A 17,423-nucleotide genomic window follows, 5' to 3' on the forward strand; every position below is an offset into this window, starting at 1 on the left:
ATCTTGGGTTCAAGTTCTATTTATCACATCTACATATGTATAAATAGAACTATACATATCTTTGTAAAAGTGATAGTCAAATCCTTTAAATCTTTGCTTTTCCTTTTGTCTACTATAGCTAGTGATTTTTTTTTTTTTTTTTTTTTTTTTGAGAAGCAGAGAGGCAGAGAGAATCTTAATCAGGAGCCCGATGCACGGTTTGATCTGACAACCCTGAGGATCATGACCTGCGCCAAAATCAAGAGTCAGATATTTAACTGAGCCACCTAGATGCCCCTATATCTACTGATTTTTGAAAAAGGGCCTGATAATTTTTATTATTACTTCAATTGCTTTGCATGCATGTATGAAATTTTTATAAACATTTTCTTAAAATGTAAGTTACTTCAAATCATTTTAGAATAGGAAGAATCTGGTTTATAAACAAACCTAGATAGTCTTCTGTGAGTTCAACAAAGATCAGAGGCATTTCTTTCTCCTTTTCCATAGCCCATAGATCACTTAATCAAACTGCATATCTATATGTTCATCCAAGAAGAACAGAAGTTGGTGGAAGGGAGACAAAGCTACACGGACAAGGAAGTGACTCAGAAAATGTAAGAAGTGGTCAATGATAGTCTTTTTCTTCTTTTATATGATATTTCTACACATTGAAACTATTGAAAAAGAATATGTCATTGATAATGCAATGAAGACAATTAACAACTTGGTTGTTGTTAATGGCATGTATAGTTCTTCCATTTAGCATCTCAGTCTAAAAGTATTTAAGAATTACCCACTAATAATATAGCTAAATCTCTGTCTGTCTTATTCTCAGGAGCGGTGGCCATGTCTTTATGGCATTCATATGTGTAATATACTCACTGTGAGAATCACACTTTGATTAAATTATTTATTCTGACCAAGGAGAAATAATACCTGGATTTCTTGTGATAAACATGAAAAGTGACTACCTCACACCAGTCTATAGATGCATCGGGGTTGTTGCAGAGCTTCCTATAAAAGCTTTTCGCATCTTGATTCTTCACTTCTGGACCAAAGAGCTCCTGCACAGCAGCATAAAACTTGTCATAATCGATTGCATCTGCATCATAACAAAGTACAAGAACATTGTTACCAAATTCCAAGGACTGTATTGTTTGCTCAGCTCCTTTTCCTCTCTTCTAATCTATTTCATCATTTCAACCTATTAAAACTAGATTGTGCTGCATTTTAAGATTCTTTACATTACAAACATAACTCGGCCCTTGACTAAAATATTACTTAGAAGAAAATATTTTGCTTTGGTCCAAAGCTTATGTTTCAACTATTTTAGGAGTTTTGTTCACGAGTACAAAGATAAGAAAGTGGATTGCTTCTTTCCTATTGTGAAAAGTTTAACCAATCAGGAGTGTCTGCTAGAACTCATCTTAGGGTGGAGGGGGGACGGGAGTAAAGAGCAATTCTTGATCCGTTCTTTGACACCATGTGAAAACACACACACACACACACAGACACACACACAGACACACACACCATGCTTGAATATCAATTTTGCCAAATGTGGTGATTCACTTGGGAGCTACTGAGTCTAAAGACAAGAAGGAGTTAGACACAAAAATGCATTGCAAACTTGTTATGTGTAAGAACTGAGCTAGACACTGGGCTTAGAACTAAATAAACAAGTTCTCTTCTTGGGAGTTGATGCTCTAATAGGAGAAACATAAAATCAACAAGTAAACAAACAGAATATTTACTGATTGTGACAGGCAAGACTATTTACTACAGCTAGACATTAGATGAGTGGTTATCTGTATAAGGTGAGAAGAGATGACGGGACTCTTGGGATGCTAGGAATAATCTTTTGATCTGCCTGGTAGCTACAGGTATGTTTACGATGTCCACATTTATTGTGCTATACACTTAAGATCAGTGTGTTCTACAGGCTCTACTGTATGTGTGTCCATTAGTAGCAAAGTAAACATTATTAGGTATACAGTGAGCTAAGTACTAGGAAGGAAACCAATAGGGTGTTGTGATAGGATTATCTGTCAGTGGACCTCAGGGAGGCCTCTCTAAGTACATGGGTAAAAAATTTAAGCTGAGACCCGATAAGCAAAAAGGATTCAGCCATGTGTAAAGCTAGACAAGAGCATTTTAGGCAGAGGCCAACAAACACAAAGACTCTAAGACTGGACAGAGTTTGGCATGTTCTGAGAAGGTCAGTAAGTACTGAGTATAGTGAGGACAGGGAAAGCATTTTCGGGTGAGATTTATCAAGAAGGAAGGTCAAGCTGGAGTCAGCAATTTGTATTTTACTCTAAGCATGATGGTAAGCATCCTGGTAAGGTACTGCCTTAAACTTTCTTCAAGGCAAACTGGCTACTGTGAGGAGGTAACAGTGACAGCAATAAAGCCAGAAAGGCTAGTGCATTAGTTTGGGTTTTATATAGTGGAGGCTTGGCAGACAGAGCAATGCAGCAGTCGATTGCATATCTTGGACTGTCATGAAAAGTCTCATTTATGCTGATTGTCTCAACTTAGTTATTAATAACAACCCCTATCGCTCTTGAAAATTTCCTCAATTGGATGATATATATAGTCACTGAGAAGTAGCCCTGGAGATGGCAAGATATAGTTGGAAGTAGAATGGCAAAGAATTGTAATGGATTGGATACTGTTGAGGGCAGGAGTGGTGAGTGAAGGACAGGCAGGAACCCAGAGTGGTGGTTCTCATCTAAGAAGGGGTTTGCCCTCTGTCTCCCACAAGGACATTGGCAATATCGTCTACAGACGATTTTGTTTGTTAAAATTGGGGATGGGAGTGCTACAGCATCTAGTAGAGGCCAGGCTGAAAACCATCCAATGATGGACAGTATACCTCCTGCCCCACCCCACATTCACATACACAGAACAAAGAATCATCCAGCCCCAAATGTCAGTAGAAACAAAGTTGAGAAATCCTGTTCTGGAATGACACTCAGGTTTCTGGTTTTAAAACTCAGCAGATTTTGGTGCTATTACCCAAACAGGGGCAACTGAGGAAGAACCATTATTGTTGGGGAAAATAAAGCAATCCATGCTGGTCATATTAAACTAAAAATTCCAAATAGATTATCTGCTTTAAATTCACACCATTAAAAAAAATAATAAATAAATAAATAAATAAATAAATAAATAAATAAATAAATAAATTCACACCATTGTGGGTATAATGTATCTTTATGTAAATGTGTCTCATTGTAAATGCGGCTAGATGAGGATGATGAAACTTTTCTTTCCTGGGGTGATTTTAATTCAATCAGGTCATTGACAAGAAGATTAAAGAACAATACTGCACAGATGGATTCTTGGATCAATTCCTTGACATAATTTTTGAGCTAGACACTGTTACATTAAAAACATACTCTCAAGAAATAGTAAAAGAGACCATAAGGGAAAGGAAGGAAACTGAATGGGAAAATCCATGAGAGTCTCCTAACTCTGGGAAATGAACAAAGAGTTCAGAAGGGGAGGTGGTGGTGAGGGGATGGGGTAACCTGTGATGGGCATTAAAGAAGGTATGTGATGCGATGAACACTGGGTGTTATACGTTGGCAAATTAAACTTATATAAAAATATATTAAAAAATCATTCTCTCTAGTTCTTAGCTTCTTGCCGATAGTGAGTAGGTCCTATTTTCCAGTGTTTATGAATGAATATGAATGTATGCCAGTATTTACAGTCTGATAAAGTTAAGATTAAATTTCTCCCTCCCAATCTTTCAAATCAGTCCCTTTGTCATAGAAGGGAATTTAGCATTAATTAGTTTTTAAGGAATCTATACTATATACATATATACACACACACACTTATATAATACATAGTATTTTGTATGTCTACTATACATTATGCTACTATACATCATGCTGTAGTATATTATAGTACAATATTCTATAAAATAAACATCACATATATATCTATAAAATATATATGAAAATATATATTTACCATAACATATGAACTATAGAGAAAGGAAGTTTTTCAATGTGACTTTGTGACGACAAGGTCTAAGCGAAAGCAAGATTAGCTTGTTGGTTTAGCACTCTTTTTTTTTTTTCTTAAGTAGGCTCCATGCCCAGCTTGAATTCATGACCCCGAGATTAAGACCTGAGCTGAGATCAAGTGCCTGATGCTTAACTGACTGAGCTACTCAGGCGCGCCTGCTTAGTACATACTTAGGGAGCACTTCTGGACTGAGCTAGCCCTAGGGTTACAAAACCTTCAAAGCATTTGTAGTTCAAGTGCTGTGGGCAGGAAGAGACACATATACATCGATTTCAGCAGGTCAAGCGAAATCTTCCAGATGGCAAGAAAGAGCATTCACAGTGTTAAGGATGGCTTCATCTGGGGAAAGTTTTTACAAGATGACATTTGATTTGGGTCTTAAAAGATAAGCAAAGTTTACAGAGACAAAAAAGGGGAGGAAAGGCACTCTACATTGGGAGAATGACACATGCAATATTAGAGTCATTACCAGTATGAGGTGCTTGGGAATGCTGAAAAGTTCATATTAGAACAGGAAGTTCACGGAGGGAAGTTCCAACAGCTGAGGCTGGAAAGGTAGATTGAGGCATGGCTGGGAAGAGTCCCAATTGGCAAGGTCACATATGTGAACTTTACAGCTGAGTTAATAAGCCGGGAATGTGACAGTTAAAAATAACTTTTTAAGGAAAAAACCTTGGCAAGAAGATGATTATATCAAAAGGCGGTTGTAATAACCCAAGAATAAGAGTCCAAGAAATACAGATTATAGTAAGATATTCAGCTTAGGAGACTAGGTGGATGGCATCTGTGCGACTGAGAGAGAACACGGGTAAAGCTCAAAAAATAAAAGAGACAAAGAATGAGAAAAGGGAAAAATAAGAAGAGAGGGGTGTGATGAGAGACACAGAGGAGACAGTTTCTGGAAGCAGAGGAGTGAGCTCCTAATGCAGTGAAAGAGTCAAGAAAGCCCGAAAATAAAAACAATTGATTGAATCTGGCAGCCATATTAGGTGCTGGGATACCTCAGTAGGAACATTTTCAGCAAAGTGATGAGAGAAGTCGGATTGAGTAGATTGAAAATTAAGTGGTGATGCTGTGGGGAGATTTAGTGGAGAAGCATGGAAAGGCATATGGTCGTAGGTTATAGGGAAGAGAAAGTCAAGGTCAGGACATTTGGGTATATTTTAGTTTGAGAGGACAAAGCGAATGGAAAGCAGACTTTGAAGTTGTTGCACCAAAGTGATAGCCTTAGACAGGAGGACGGATGGATAAAATGACAGGTGCTGCTTTGTGGAAACTCAGAAGTAGAGGAAGGGGATTTTGAGGGAATTCTTGTCTTTTGGTCTTGCTTTTTCTTATGATGCTGGAAGCCTGGCTGAGAGAAGCTGAGATCCAGAGGGTGGTAAAAGTTTGGAAAATAAATTATAGAGACAGGTAAACAGGCTGACTGAGGAAAAAGAAAAGTTCTGTCTGGTGGTTTGGAAAGCCCAGCCAAGTTCACACTCATCTAAAAAGCACATCTCGAAGCTCCGAGTCTTAGCTCTAACACATTGAGGTTGAGTGATTCTGGCAGATATTTTACCTGTACCTGCCATCTTTTAACAAATAAAATGGGAGTAATAGCAATGATAGTAATGTTTGTCCATTAGAATAGTCAACAGAATCAATTAAATTATATTAAGGTGATTTGTAAATTCTTTTTTTAAAAATGATTTATAAATTCTTAAACACTAGTCAAATAATACCAGCTTGTGTTTGAACATCCAAAGTCAACCATTTTACTCATTTGTGGCTCTACAGTCTGGCACATTAAGAGGCTGGCCCTGCCGACCTCTTTGCAGCTATATGGGCTCTGCTCTTTTTCTTAGAACAGCAGGCTTTGTTTCATTAGTCTTTTATTCTGCTGGTAAGCCTTATTTGTCACTGCTGTCCTCAATGCCCTGAAGCTGTCCGCTTGAGCCCTGACCCTGGTGGTGTACTCCATTCTGTGTTGATATTTCTGCTGTTAATATCCCTGGCAGACCACTGCCTACCTCATTCCCCTTACCATGGCATGTTCAAAATCATTCCAGCCTAGAGACATGAGGAGAGGCCCAGACAGTGAAGCAAAATGTCAGAAAAAAACTTTGTCCTATTTATGAAAGTCTTTATGGTCTCACAATACTGTTAAGAGATGGCAAGGTGGCTTCCATGGCTTGCTAATGGTTATTGTGTACTTTTGAGAGTCCCAGGTCAACAGCAAGCCATCAGATATAGATCCCATGGAAGAGCCCTAAGATGTCACTTAATCCAATCTTTTAATTTTACATTTGTGAGACAATTAAGGTTGAGAGAAGTGAACAAAGCTTCCCCAGAACCACTTAGCTATTTAGAGACAGAGTCAGAACTCCGGTCCCCCATTTGATGTCTTTGCTATTAAGCTATGTTGCTTCTCTTTGATGGATTGAAACATTTCACGGTTCTAATCAACACACCCAACTGGTCTGCCCTTCATTACTGATCTTACCTTCTTTTTGGATAAACAGGCCTGCTCTTTCATCTCTTTTCTGGGCTGCTACACGTTCAACCAATATTTCAAACTCCGTCAAAGCTGTCCTGAAATTGGTAATCTGAAGTGCAATGCTTAAGCGCTTTTCCTCCATGATATCCATGGGGACATAGGGAATCCGCTATTTCTGTATAGAAAGAAATAGCACTAATTTGCCAACTTGAAAAATCTTCCAGCTGTCACAGTGCTTCCCTGCTGTCTCAATGTTTGTCCCAGCTCTCATTCCTTTGTTCTTAAAATCTCATACTGTGGGGAGGAGTCAGAGTTGTCAGTAGGAGAGTTGCCATTAGCAGAGAGGAACCTTGGTTTAGTCTAATGCATTTCATATAGGCAAGCATTTCAGTAAAAATCCTGACCTCATAATGTTACCAGTGTCTTTCATATGGTCCTCATTGCATCATAATATCTCTGTAACCTCCCCTTCCTTCAGAAGGTGTGCATTGAGTTTTCTTTCCCCACAAACTGTGTAAGTGATGTGTGTGTGTGTACACACCCTGAGAGGGAAGTAAAATTGGTAAAGGCCAGGGAAGGAAACTGGGCATTACTTTCTCTCTCCTGTATCTCCTCCCACCTCAAACCATTTGCCTTCCTCAAGATGATGAGGAGAGTCAAGTTGACACTCATTCCTGCAGCTGTACTGGATATCGAATCACAAGCTCCTAAAGATGAAAGTCTGTATTTCAGCATTTGTCATTTCTGTCCTCAAAAAGGTTTTTTAGAGGTAGTAGGGAATAAAAAAGTTTCTTCTTCCTTTATGAACTGATCTTCAATTAAAATAATAAAGTGAGGCAGGGATGGGGAAGGAATAGTTTTTGAGTGAGAGAAAAGTTCTTCAAGACGTTATTAGTTGAATACAGTATAGGGAATATAGTCATTAATTTTGTAATGACGTAGGGTGGTGACAAATGATACTATACTTATTATGGTGAGTACAGAGTAATGTATAGAATTGTCCAGTCACCATGATGTACACCTGAAACTAATATGACATTTTTGTCAACTATACTTCAATAAACAAACAAACAAAAAACCCTGACCAGTACTTCTCAAACTATCAAGGTTGTGAGAAATGAGGAATGCCTGAGAAGCCAGGAGAACACTAAGGAGATTTGATTACTCAATGTAATGTGGTATCCTGGTTGGGACCAGGAACAGAAAAAGACATTAGGTAAAAATTAATGCAATCTGATTTATTGTGTGTGGGCTTTAAGTGAAGAGCAAAGTATAAATATTCATTCATTAGTTGTAACAAATAAACCAAACTAATGTAAGATGTTAAGAGAAACTGGGTAGGGGCCACTGGGTGGCTCAGTCAAACATCTGCTTTCCACTCAGGTCATGACCCCGGGGTCCTGGAATGGAGCCCTTGAGTTGGGCTCCCTGTTCAGCCGGGAGCCTGCTTCTCCCTCTCCTTCTGCTGCTCCCCCTGCTTGCATTTTCTCTTTCTGTGTTAAATAAATTAATTAAACCTTTAAAAAAAAAAGAAGAGAAACCGAGTGAGAAGGTATATGGGAATTGTCTGCATTCTGTTTTTCTGTAAATCTCAAACTGTTCTAAAGGGGCACCTCGCTGGCTCAGTTGGAAGAACATGTGACTCTTGATCTCAGGGTCATGAGTTCAAGCCCTATATCAGATGTACAGATTACTAAAAAATAAATAAACTTGAAAAAATAAAGTTTATTAAAAAATAGGTGAAATGGAAAAAAAAATAGGTGAAATGGTTTCCCTGAGCTAGTATAAAAAGATGATACAAAAGAAGGCATCCTGATTTCATTCTTCTACGTGCCTGTCTCTTGAGTCACATTCCTGCAGCCTGGGCTGATGCCATCTGTGTGTCAGGACATAGCTGCTATCCCCCTTTGCCATCATTTTGGGAATTCTCTTATCCTCCCTATTATGTCCTTTGCCTTTCTTTTCCATGACTTATTCCTGCATTTTGGTGGCTTACATCCAGAAGTAGTGCCTGGAAGATAAATTTTTGAAATACCTTGCATGTTTGAAAACATTCTTAATCTTCTTTTGCATTTGATTGCTATTTGGTTGGGTTTAGAATTCTAGGTTGGAAATCGCTTTCGTTTAATATTCTGAAGATACTATTTCATTGTCTTTTTGCTTCTCCTGTTGTTACAAGAAGTCTTTTCGGATCAGCTTCTGCTGCTAATCATAAGCTATTCAATCCCTGATCCTTTGTACATAACTTGTTTTTATTTCCCCTGTGCCCTGCCACATGCATGAGCTGAGAATGCTATTTCACCCCAGAGAGTGATATCTTCATTGAGTTATTCTGATTTATCCTGATTATATATAAATCATGACTTCACTAACCAGTTCTTTTAAGAAACTTAAGTATTTACTCTTTCCCAACTCCATGGTCACTCACACTCTGCTTTTAAGAGCAAGGTTGTAAATGAGATTTCATTTTTAAACAAATATATGCATTTTGGGGAAGGAGAGTGTGGATATGTACACAGTTTATACATTAAGCTGATTGCTACATATCTGAGGAGCTATATGCACCAGGAGAATTGACATTCAGAACCACCCCAGATTCTCTCTCTCTTTTTAAAATTCAATTACATTCACTAAATGTTTTGTAAGGCAGGAAAAGGTACAGATACATTTGGCAAGATTTTTCTGTAGGGATTTCCTTCCTACCAGGGACAAAGTTTAGAGAGAGGGGAGATGTATGCATCCCAGTCTTTGGAAGTTTACTCAATTATATAAGGGTCGAAGTTACTTATCAGGTGACATGTGCCTGATGCAGAAGGCTGGGGATTATCAGTGTTCCCATGCAAAAACGACAGCTAAAACCTGTCTCCATTCCCCCTCACCGACCCCTTGTACCTTACAAAGGACTTGCTTGAAATAGAGGGACCCGGATGATTTAATACTTCAGTGAGCAGGATATTAAAAGGGATCCCTGAAGCCTTGGGAGATGCCCTACAATACGATTGAAGAACTCCCCCCAGTCTAAAAGATAGGGCAGCATGGCCCATACAGGAGGAGGCACAGAGATTCTGGGAAACCAGTTCTGCAGGTAGTACCTTATTCTCCACTTCAAACTACTGAAGAGAAGGCAGTGTCTTGGGAGGTTGAGGAGAGCACTAATTAGCACTTCCTTGGAATTTTCAGAGTAGTCAAGGGGCTGTGACTTTTCTCAACTTCTTTCCACACAGTGGACACTGGAGGGGAGAGACTGTGGCCAGCCAATTCTCCACCATAGTCCACATTCGAAAATTGGTGGGATAAGTATTCATACATTTCCAGAGGGCCAGATGCTAGACTCTGAGGGCCCCTACTGAAGATGACTGCCTGCAGGGTCTGGGGGCCTTAAGTAAGGTGTTAGAGGGAGGTTCAAGCAGCCAGCTGATAAAAGCATTGCCCCTGTCAAGGAACTTGTGAGAGAAAGATCTCTGTGACCTCAGGTCTTCAAAAGAACCCACAAATCATCCTAGAAGACAGTATTTAAAATCTGCTATAATGAGAGGGTCCCAACATTAGAGGACAACTTTACCAATCAGGGAGGATTTTTGCTTCAAATCCCAAAGGGGCCCAGAGTAGCATCTAAAGGTAGTAGATTTAGGGAATGGGAGCAGCTAAACTTGTTGTCCCCTCCACACCTAACATCTGAAGTTCTCCAGGCCTGAAGCTGGCTCTGTTTTGGAGGGTGGACAAATGAGTTTTCTATGAGTTTTGATGTTTCAATATTATAACGTTCAGGATGTTATATTAATTGAAAGTCACTAGTAAGGCCTTGGGACTTGATAAAATGCCATTCAAAGGCAGTTAAAGAACAGGTGCAGAGAAGACATTTGAAATCAGTAATGGGGTAGAGAGTAAAGTTACTTTCTGCTTATACATGCTGAGTCCACCTTGCTCAAAAAACTGATTACATATGTTTTCCTACTCTGTTAGATGCAGGCACAATTTGCATATACTTTTTTATTGTGGTAAAATATAAAACAAAATATATGTAACATAAAAGTGTACAATTCTGTGGCATTAAGTACATTTACAATGTTATGCAACCATCACCACGGACCATTTCCAGAACTTCTGCATCATCTCAAGTTGAAGCTCTGTGATCTTAACCACTAACTCCCAGTTCCTCCTATCTCAGCCTCTGGCAGCCATAATTCTGTGTCCATGAATTTGCCTATGCTAGGTACCTCACATAAGTTGAATCACACACTTGTCCTTTTGTGTTTGGCTTATTTCACTTAGCATAATGTTTTCCAGGTTTATCCATGTCATAACATACTAGAATTTCATTCCTTTCTATGATTGAATATTCCATTGTATGCCACATTTTATTCATCCATTTATCTGATGATGGGCATTTAAGTTATTTTCACGTTTTGGGTACTATAAGCATTGGTGTACAAATATCTATTCAAGTTCCTGCTTTCAATTCTTTGGGAGATCTATATCTATACACACATATATATGAGTGGAATCACTGGATCATATAATACTTCTAAGTTTAACTTTTTGAGAAACTGTCATACTGTTTCCATAGTGGCTACACTACCATCTTGCATTCTCAGCAGCAGGAGCACACCAGGGTTATAATTTCTCCACATCCTTGCCAACACTTACTATTTTCCTTTTTTTTTTTTTTTTTGGTCTAGAGTTTAGTTTTTGAGGATAGCCATCCTAGTCTGCATGAAGTGATATTTCATTTGTGGCTTTGCATTTCCCTTATGACTGATGATGTTGAACCTCTTTTCATGTGCTTATCGGCCATTTGTATATCTTTGTAGAAATGTCTATTTGTCTTTTGCCCGTTTTTTTAATTAGGTCCTTGGGGTTTTTTTGTTGTTACTGTTGAGTTGTAGGAGTTCTTTTTATATTACAGATACTAATCTTTTACAGAGCTATGATTTGTAATATTGTATGAGTTATCATTTCACTCTCATGATACTACTGTCCCTTGATGCACAAAAATTTTAAATTTTGTTGGAGTTCAATTTATTTATTTTTTCTTTTGTTATCTGTGCTTTTGGTGTCATATCCCAGAAATTATTGCCAAATCCAATGTAATGAAGACTCTTTTCCTGTCTTTTTTTCTAAAAGTTCTATAGTTTTAGTGCTTAAATTTAGCTGTTGATCCTTTTTGAGTTAATTTTTCTATATGGTATAAGAGAAGGGTTAAACTTCATTTTTTTTTTTTTTTCAGGTGGACATCCAGGTTTCCTAGCACCCTGTATTGGAAAGACTCTCCTTATCAAAAATCAATTGATCATGTGCATGAAGGTTTATATTTGACGATTCTGTTCTGTTGGACTATATGTCTGTCCTGATGCCAGTATTGCACTTTCTTTTTAAGTTGCAGTATTTTGCCATCATCTTATCATTATTCTGAAAATATATAAAAAATATATATACCATTATTAGTAATTTCAATGATATTTGTGGTAATAGTGCCTATTTCTCTCAAGTATAATAAATACCTTTAACAGTTAATAATTTTGTAAAAATGACTCTACCAGAATTCTTACACATTTGCCAAAAGCCTCTTACTCCTCTTTTTTTCCCCCTACTATTATTCCTCTCCCATAGCTGTTACTCTGGACTTTTTAAAAGCCAAAGTCTTTTTATTAAAATGGCCATGGCCTTGCATGATCTGCCCAGTCATGGCTCACCCACCTTTCTGCCCTCATTTCTTAATTCCCCTTCTGCTACCACCATATTGGTTTTCACGTTTTTTCTCTAATATGCTAAGCACAGTCCCAACCCAGTACATGTTCTCTGTGCCTGCAGAACTCTGCATGGCTATCCATAACCACTTGTATAAAATAACCCTTTTCCCTCTCTCCCCCATATCCTTTCTCTGCCTTATTTTTCTTGATGGCACAGCACTTGACACCCTGCATACATACTTATTTGATTATTGTCTGCTGTTCCAACACAACCAGAATGTAAGCTTTGTGAGGGCAGGGAGTTAGCACCGATGAAAGAAAGAAAAAAAAAAAAAGCAAGCAAGCAAACTTTGGAGACAATATACTGAGTTCTCCTTTATTCATTCAATGACTATTGAGAACTTACTGTAGACTGGGCAGGAAGTGTGATGAAAGCACAGTAAAAAACATACAGAACTTGTTAAATGGTCGCATACATCTAAAACAGAAAATCATATGAATTTTTTAAAGGTCTGGATGGGTTAAATAGTCTCATAGATGACAAATCCAGACTGGAATCTTTAGAGACAAATCAAGGTTTTGAGGGCAGAACACACTGCCCTTCAGCTATTGCTCAATGTCCCAGGGTGGAGAGATCACCCCGCCCCATTTGATTCTCTAGGTCCAGGGAATTTAGAATGCGGGTTCAGTGAAGCTAGTCATGCTCTGTTGGTCTTTCGAACAGAGGTGAAAGGGACAAACATCCTTGTAAAGGACAATTCCTTTGCCCTTCCACACAGTGTTAGTCACCACTTCCAGAGCTTCCTTCAGGTCTGGCTCGGGACTGTGGTCCTCCTTTGGGACCTTGTTAGGGGCCAGGCAGGGACAGCAGTGCGGCCCTTGCAGACTGATCACGTTCACAATCTATATTTGAATTGTACTATATTTTCATCACTACTGGGGAAAAGGCCTAGCGGAAAATGTGTGCTGTTCTAAATATAGCACCTACCTCTCTATACCTGCTAGATTTAGGTTGAAGCTTTGAGGGCACTGCCTGGGCAGCCACTGCCAGCGAAGGGCTTTGGCAGGCCGCAGTAAGAGGACAGATGCACCGCTACCCTGGAGCCCGACGGGAAGGTCAAGGTTGGCAGCCTCGGGTCGGCCTGGGCTCACCTGCGTTACCTGTGTGAGATGCGAGAGGCGCTGTGCGGGGCCGCGGACGGTTACAGCCTCCTGGGAAGCTGAGGGGCCCAACACGGCAGGCCCTCCCTCCCCCTCTCCTTAGCACGTGTTAGTGCAGGCGCTCAGAAATGTCAATAAATGAGTGAATGCACAACGTGAGTGAACGGGTGCGCGGGCCTGATGCTTTCCCGCTGGGTGCAGGGAGATGGGGTGCGGGGAGCCACTGCGGTTGGTTTGCCTCCCGACTGACTTCTCTCCGCCGGCTCGACGCGCGTCCACGCGCGCGGACACACGCCCGGGCAGGGGTACAGGGCTCTGGAGAGTCTGGGGCCGGAGGAGCGAGCAAAACCGTAGACGAGCCAGCGGGAGGGGCTGGAAAGCCCCCGGGGAGCGGCGGCCGGGGTCGGGGGAGCGGCGGGAACGCGGCGCGCGGGGGGGGCGGGGCTACAAGGGGTGCCCAGGGCGGAGGGGGCGGGGCTACGAGGGGGCGCTGGGGTGGGGGGAGCGGCGGGAACGCGGCGCGCGGGGGGGGCGGGGCTACAAGGGGTGCCCAGGGCGGAGGGGGCGGGGCTACGAGGGGGCGCTGGGGTGGGGGGAGCGGCGGGAACGCGGCGCGCGGGGGAGGGGGCGGGGCTACAGGGGCGCCCAGGGCGGAGGGGGCGGGGCTACGAGGGGGCGCTGGGGTGGGGGGAGCGGCGGGAACGCGGCGCGCGGGGGAGGGGGCGGGGCTACGGGGGCGCCCAGGGCTACGGGGGCGGGGCTACGGGGGCGACCAGGGCGGAGGGGGCGGGGCTACGAGGGCGCGCTGGGGTGGGGGGAGCGGCGGGAACGCGGCGCGCGGGGGAGGGGGCGGGGCTACGGGGCGCGCCGGGCGGAAGGGGCGGGGGAGGGCGGGCCCGGGCGACGCGTCGCGGTCTTGGCGCGCACAATGGCCCGAGAGGGCTGCCGAGCCGGAGCCCCACCCAGTGCGGAGCGCGCCGCGGGCGTCGCGGGAGGCTGAGCGCCTCTTCCGCCGAGCGCGCCGGCGCCGGGCCATGTACTCGGGGAACCGCAGCGGCGGCCAGGGCCACTGGGAGGGCGGCGGGGCCGCGGGCGCCGAGGGACCGGGACCGGCGGGGACGCTGAGCCCCGCGCCGCTCTTCAGCCCCGGCACCTACGAGCGCCTGGCGCTGCTGCTCGGCTCCGTCGGGCTGCTGGGCGTCGGCAACAACCTGCTGGTGCTCGTCCTCTACTCTAAGTTCCAGCGGCTCCGCACCCCCACCCACCTCCTGCTGGTCAACCTCAGCCTCAGCGACCTGCTGGTGTCCCTCTTCGGGGTCACCTTTACCTTCGTGTCCTGTCTGAGGAACGGCTGGGTCTGGGACTCCGTGGGCTGCGTGTGGGACGGGTTTAGCAGCAGCCTCTTCGGTGAGTCGGGCCGGGGGGGAAGCGTTCCCCGGAAACTTGGCGTTCCCTGCAGCGCCGCCCTCCCTGCGCGTCCCCCGCCGCCCGTCCCGCTGCGCTCCTGCTCCTCGGCGGGCGGCCTCCCCGGCCCTCCCCGGCCCTCCCCCGCCCTCGTCCACCCCGCGCTGCCTGGCCTGCCGCCCTCCGACTGCCCCTGCCGTCGCCCCCGCCCCTGGGGCCACTCCTCTCCCCGCGGCCCCCCCCGGACCCCCAGCCCGGCTTCGGCCCAGGTCCTGCCCGTCGCCCTCCATCCGCTGTCCAGTTCATCTCATTTCTGTTTTCATCCCCGGATACAGTTCGACAGGGCACGAAACAAGCGGCTTTACACTTTGATGAAAGAAACGAGGGGCTGTAGAGTCAACAGATTCAAGGAAAAGAGTGACTAACTCATGAAAGCTGGAGAGGGTGATGCGAAGAGATCTAATTCGATACTGTTTGTTTTCCTAAAATGAGAAGTAGAAATGTGGCAGAGTGGCAGTGTGTAATTTTGTTTTCTTTAATTTTGCTCATTTGAATGCTTTGAATGCTTCCTAGGAAGTGAAAGCGCTTCATTCAGGTCTCAAGAGTGCAAATCGGCATGTGGCCTCTAAGCCGTTTTTTACTGTATTTTCCTCCTCAGTGGTTCCAGCACACCCGAAATCTAAGGTGAGATGACAGCAGAAAATCCCACCCTAGATGGTCAGATAATTAGCTCTGCAGCCAGGAGATTTCATTAAAGTAGAACTTGTTTGTTAATTGAAAATTTGTTTCAAAATAGTCCTGATCCTGTAGAAGGTTCAAGTCTCACTGAGACTTGACATTTTGAAGGATGATCCACTCAATGTATCATTGAAAGTGTGATTTTTTTTTTTTTTCTAAGCTTGGGAATTAGCTTTCTGTGCGTGTTCCAGGAATTTAATTTGCACAAGATGTGAAATAGGGATGTGTATTTCTCAGGTCTTAAAGTTCCTTGAAAAAAATAATCCTGAAATGTAATGTTAATTTATTACTGCTTTTATCTTAGCACGTATTTGAGAACAAAACCTATGTAGCATTATCGGAAGTTGTCTTACCAACCTCATAAGTTGTGGCAAACCCAAATATGATGATATTTGTTATAATTCATTCTTGGTATTTTGAAGGAAAGAAAAAATGTCATAGAAATCATGGTTTCCTTTATTTGATTGACTCATTGATTCTAATATTCTAATACTACTCCCCCCCCCCCCCCCCCGTAAGCAATCTGAGAATTTTGTTTATACAAAGATTTGAAACTGGGTGGGGTTTCTAAGTGTATGTAGGTGGTGATATAGACGGCTATGTGCTTATACTCTACATTAATTTAAAATACCTGTCAGGCAATTTTTAAGGCAGGGCTAAGTTTTCATTTACGGAGGGTGATTGAAGCTTAGACCTGAAGTGTCCTCAGTAATGCTCCCTGGGGTGGGCAACAAGTGTTTGATCACAGAAGTGAAAGTTGGTATTTCCAAGAAGTGCTTTTTCTGTGCTGGGCAGTTCTGTTTCTATTTGGACTCTGTGCCTGGGGGTTTAAAAACAAGGGTATGTTGACTTCTTTATTAGGACCAGCATTCACCCTCTTCCTCATCTTTGCCTCTGTGACCTCATTCTGCTGCTGTGTCTCCTTCCATTGCTTCCTCCTCCTTCATTCCTCCCTGCTCAGTCCCATCCTAGTCCGAAGGGATTTCCAAGACTGCTAGAAATGCTCACCACACAGTGTTTTGCCTGACAATTGCTCTGTTTCTCTATTTCTCTGGGCATATAGTTACTGCTTTCAACCATGACTTTATCCCTGTTTTTAAATTAGAGGTGGAAACTCTGGGGTAAGAGGTTCAAAGACTTTGTTTAAGTCCTGGGAAACAAGTCAGTAGCGGGATTATGAAGGAACTGAAAAGTGCTTAGCCAAGATTAAGAATTTCTTTGCCTGAAGTAAATTCCAAGGATTGTGCTTCCAGATAAGGGTTATAGTTGAAGAAAGGGAAGATGCTTCCCCTGTAGTTATCCCTGAACAAGAACTAGCCAACCGTGAAGTGTTGAAGGAGGATGAAATTTGAAAATTTCAAAGAGGCTGCTTGTTCCAGAGGTTCCTGGAGAGGCTGCCCATCAGGTGGGAAGCGCACTGGTCTGATGACATGAGAGTGGGTTCTACTCCATCACCTGGCTAACCTGCTGTGTGGACTTTCCCAGTCACTTAATCTCTCTTGCTATCAGTTTTGTTCAGTTTTGTTACCTCTTGTATGGAAGAGTGAGCTAAGTGTTAAGATTGTTCTGTCCTATGTGCTTAGTATTTTGAGGACTCGACATCTGTAGGTTAGAAGGTGCCTGGTTTTTGCACTTACGGTTTATATCCTTTGCTCTATCTCCCAAGCCAAGAATAAACCCATGCTGCGGTTACATTTCTTTGTATACCTTCCTGGGTTCTGTCTTCCTCCGCACACCCTGCTAGAAGAAGGCAGGATAAGTAATGCAGACATACTTACATATGTGTATGGGGAGGCCAGGCAACTGCCTCATTCAGTGCTCAATTCCTGGTTTTTCAGGGAATGCTGAAAACAAGTAGAATCTCTGATATTCTTGAGGCTGAGGCTTTGACTAGACAGGACTTTTAAGATGGCCATTTCACTTAA

At 42.8% G+C, this 17,423-nt stretch overlaps 2 protein-coding genes across 6 annotated transcripts in view; one reads left to right on the plus strand and one right to left on the minus strand.

The window, feature by feature from the left end:
- WDR64 (WD repeat domain 64) overlaps positions 1-14,877 on the minus strand; it is a 144,115-nt gene extending 129,238 nt beyond the window's left edge. The window contains exons 1-3 of one of the 4 annotated variants that reach the window (XM_077901479.1): positions 14,684-14,877; positions 13,184-13,356; positions 954-1,084 (exon numbers count right to left, since the gene is read on the minus strand). Coding sequence is in view for 2 of the 4 variants with exons in the window: in XM_077901477.1 (XP_077757603.1) it covers positions 954-1,084; positions 6,512-6,656 (276 nt within the window). In the remaining 2 variants the exon portion in view is untranslated. Of the gene's footprint in view, positions 1-953; positions 1,085-6,511; positions 6,893-13,183; positions 13,357-14,683 lie in introns of those variants that run through there. The other 3 variants (XR_013381834.1, XM_077901477.1, XM_077901480.1) reach the window with 3 other exon arrangements.
- Positions 14,266-17,423, plus strand: part of OPN3 (opsin 3) — a 45,838-nt gene continuing 42,680 nt past the window's right edge. The window contains exon 1 of one of the 2 annotated variants that reach the window (XM_077901493.1): positions 14,266-14,763. In XM_077901493.1, coding sequence (XP_077757619.1) covers positions 14,391-14,763 — 373 coding nt within the window. In that variant the 5' untranslated portion in view covers positions 14,266-14,390. The remainder of the gene's footprint in view (positions 14,764-17,423) is intronic. The other variant, XM_077901492.1, reaches the window with a different exon arrangement.

The sequence above is a fragment of the Canis aureus genome, chromosome 6 (assembly GCF_053574225.1).
Source record: "Canis aureus isolate CA01 chromosome 6, VMU_Caureus_v.1.0, whole genome shotgun sequence".
NCBI lineage: Eukaryota > Metazoa > Chordata > Mammalia > Carnivora > Canidae > Canis > Canis aureus.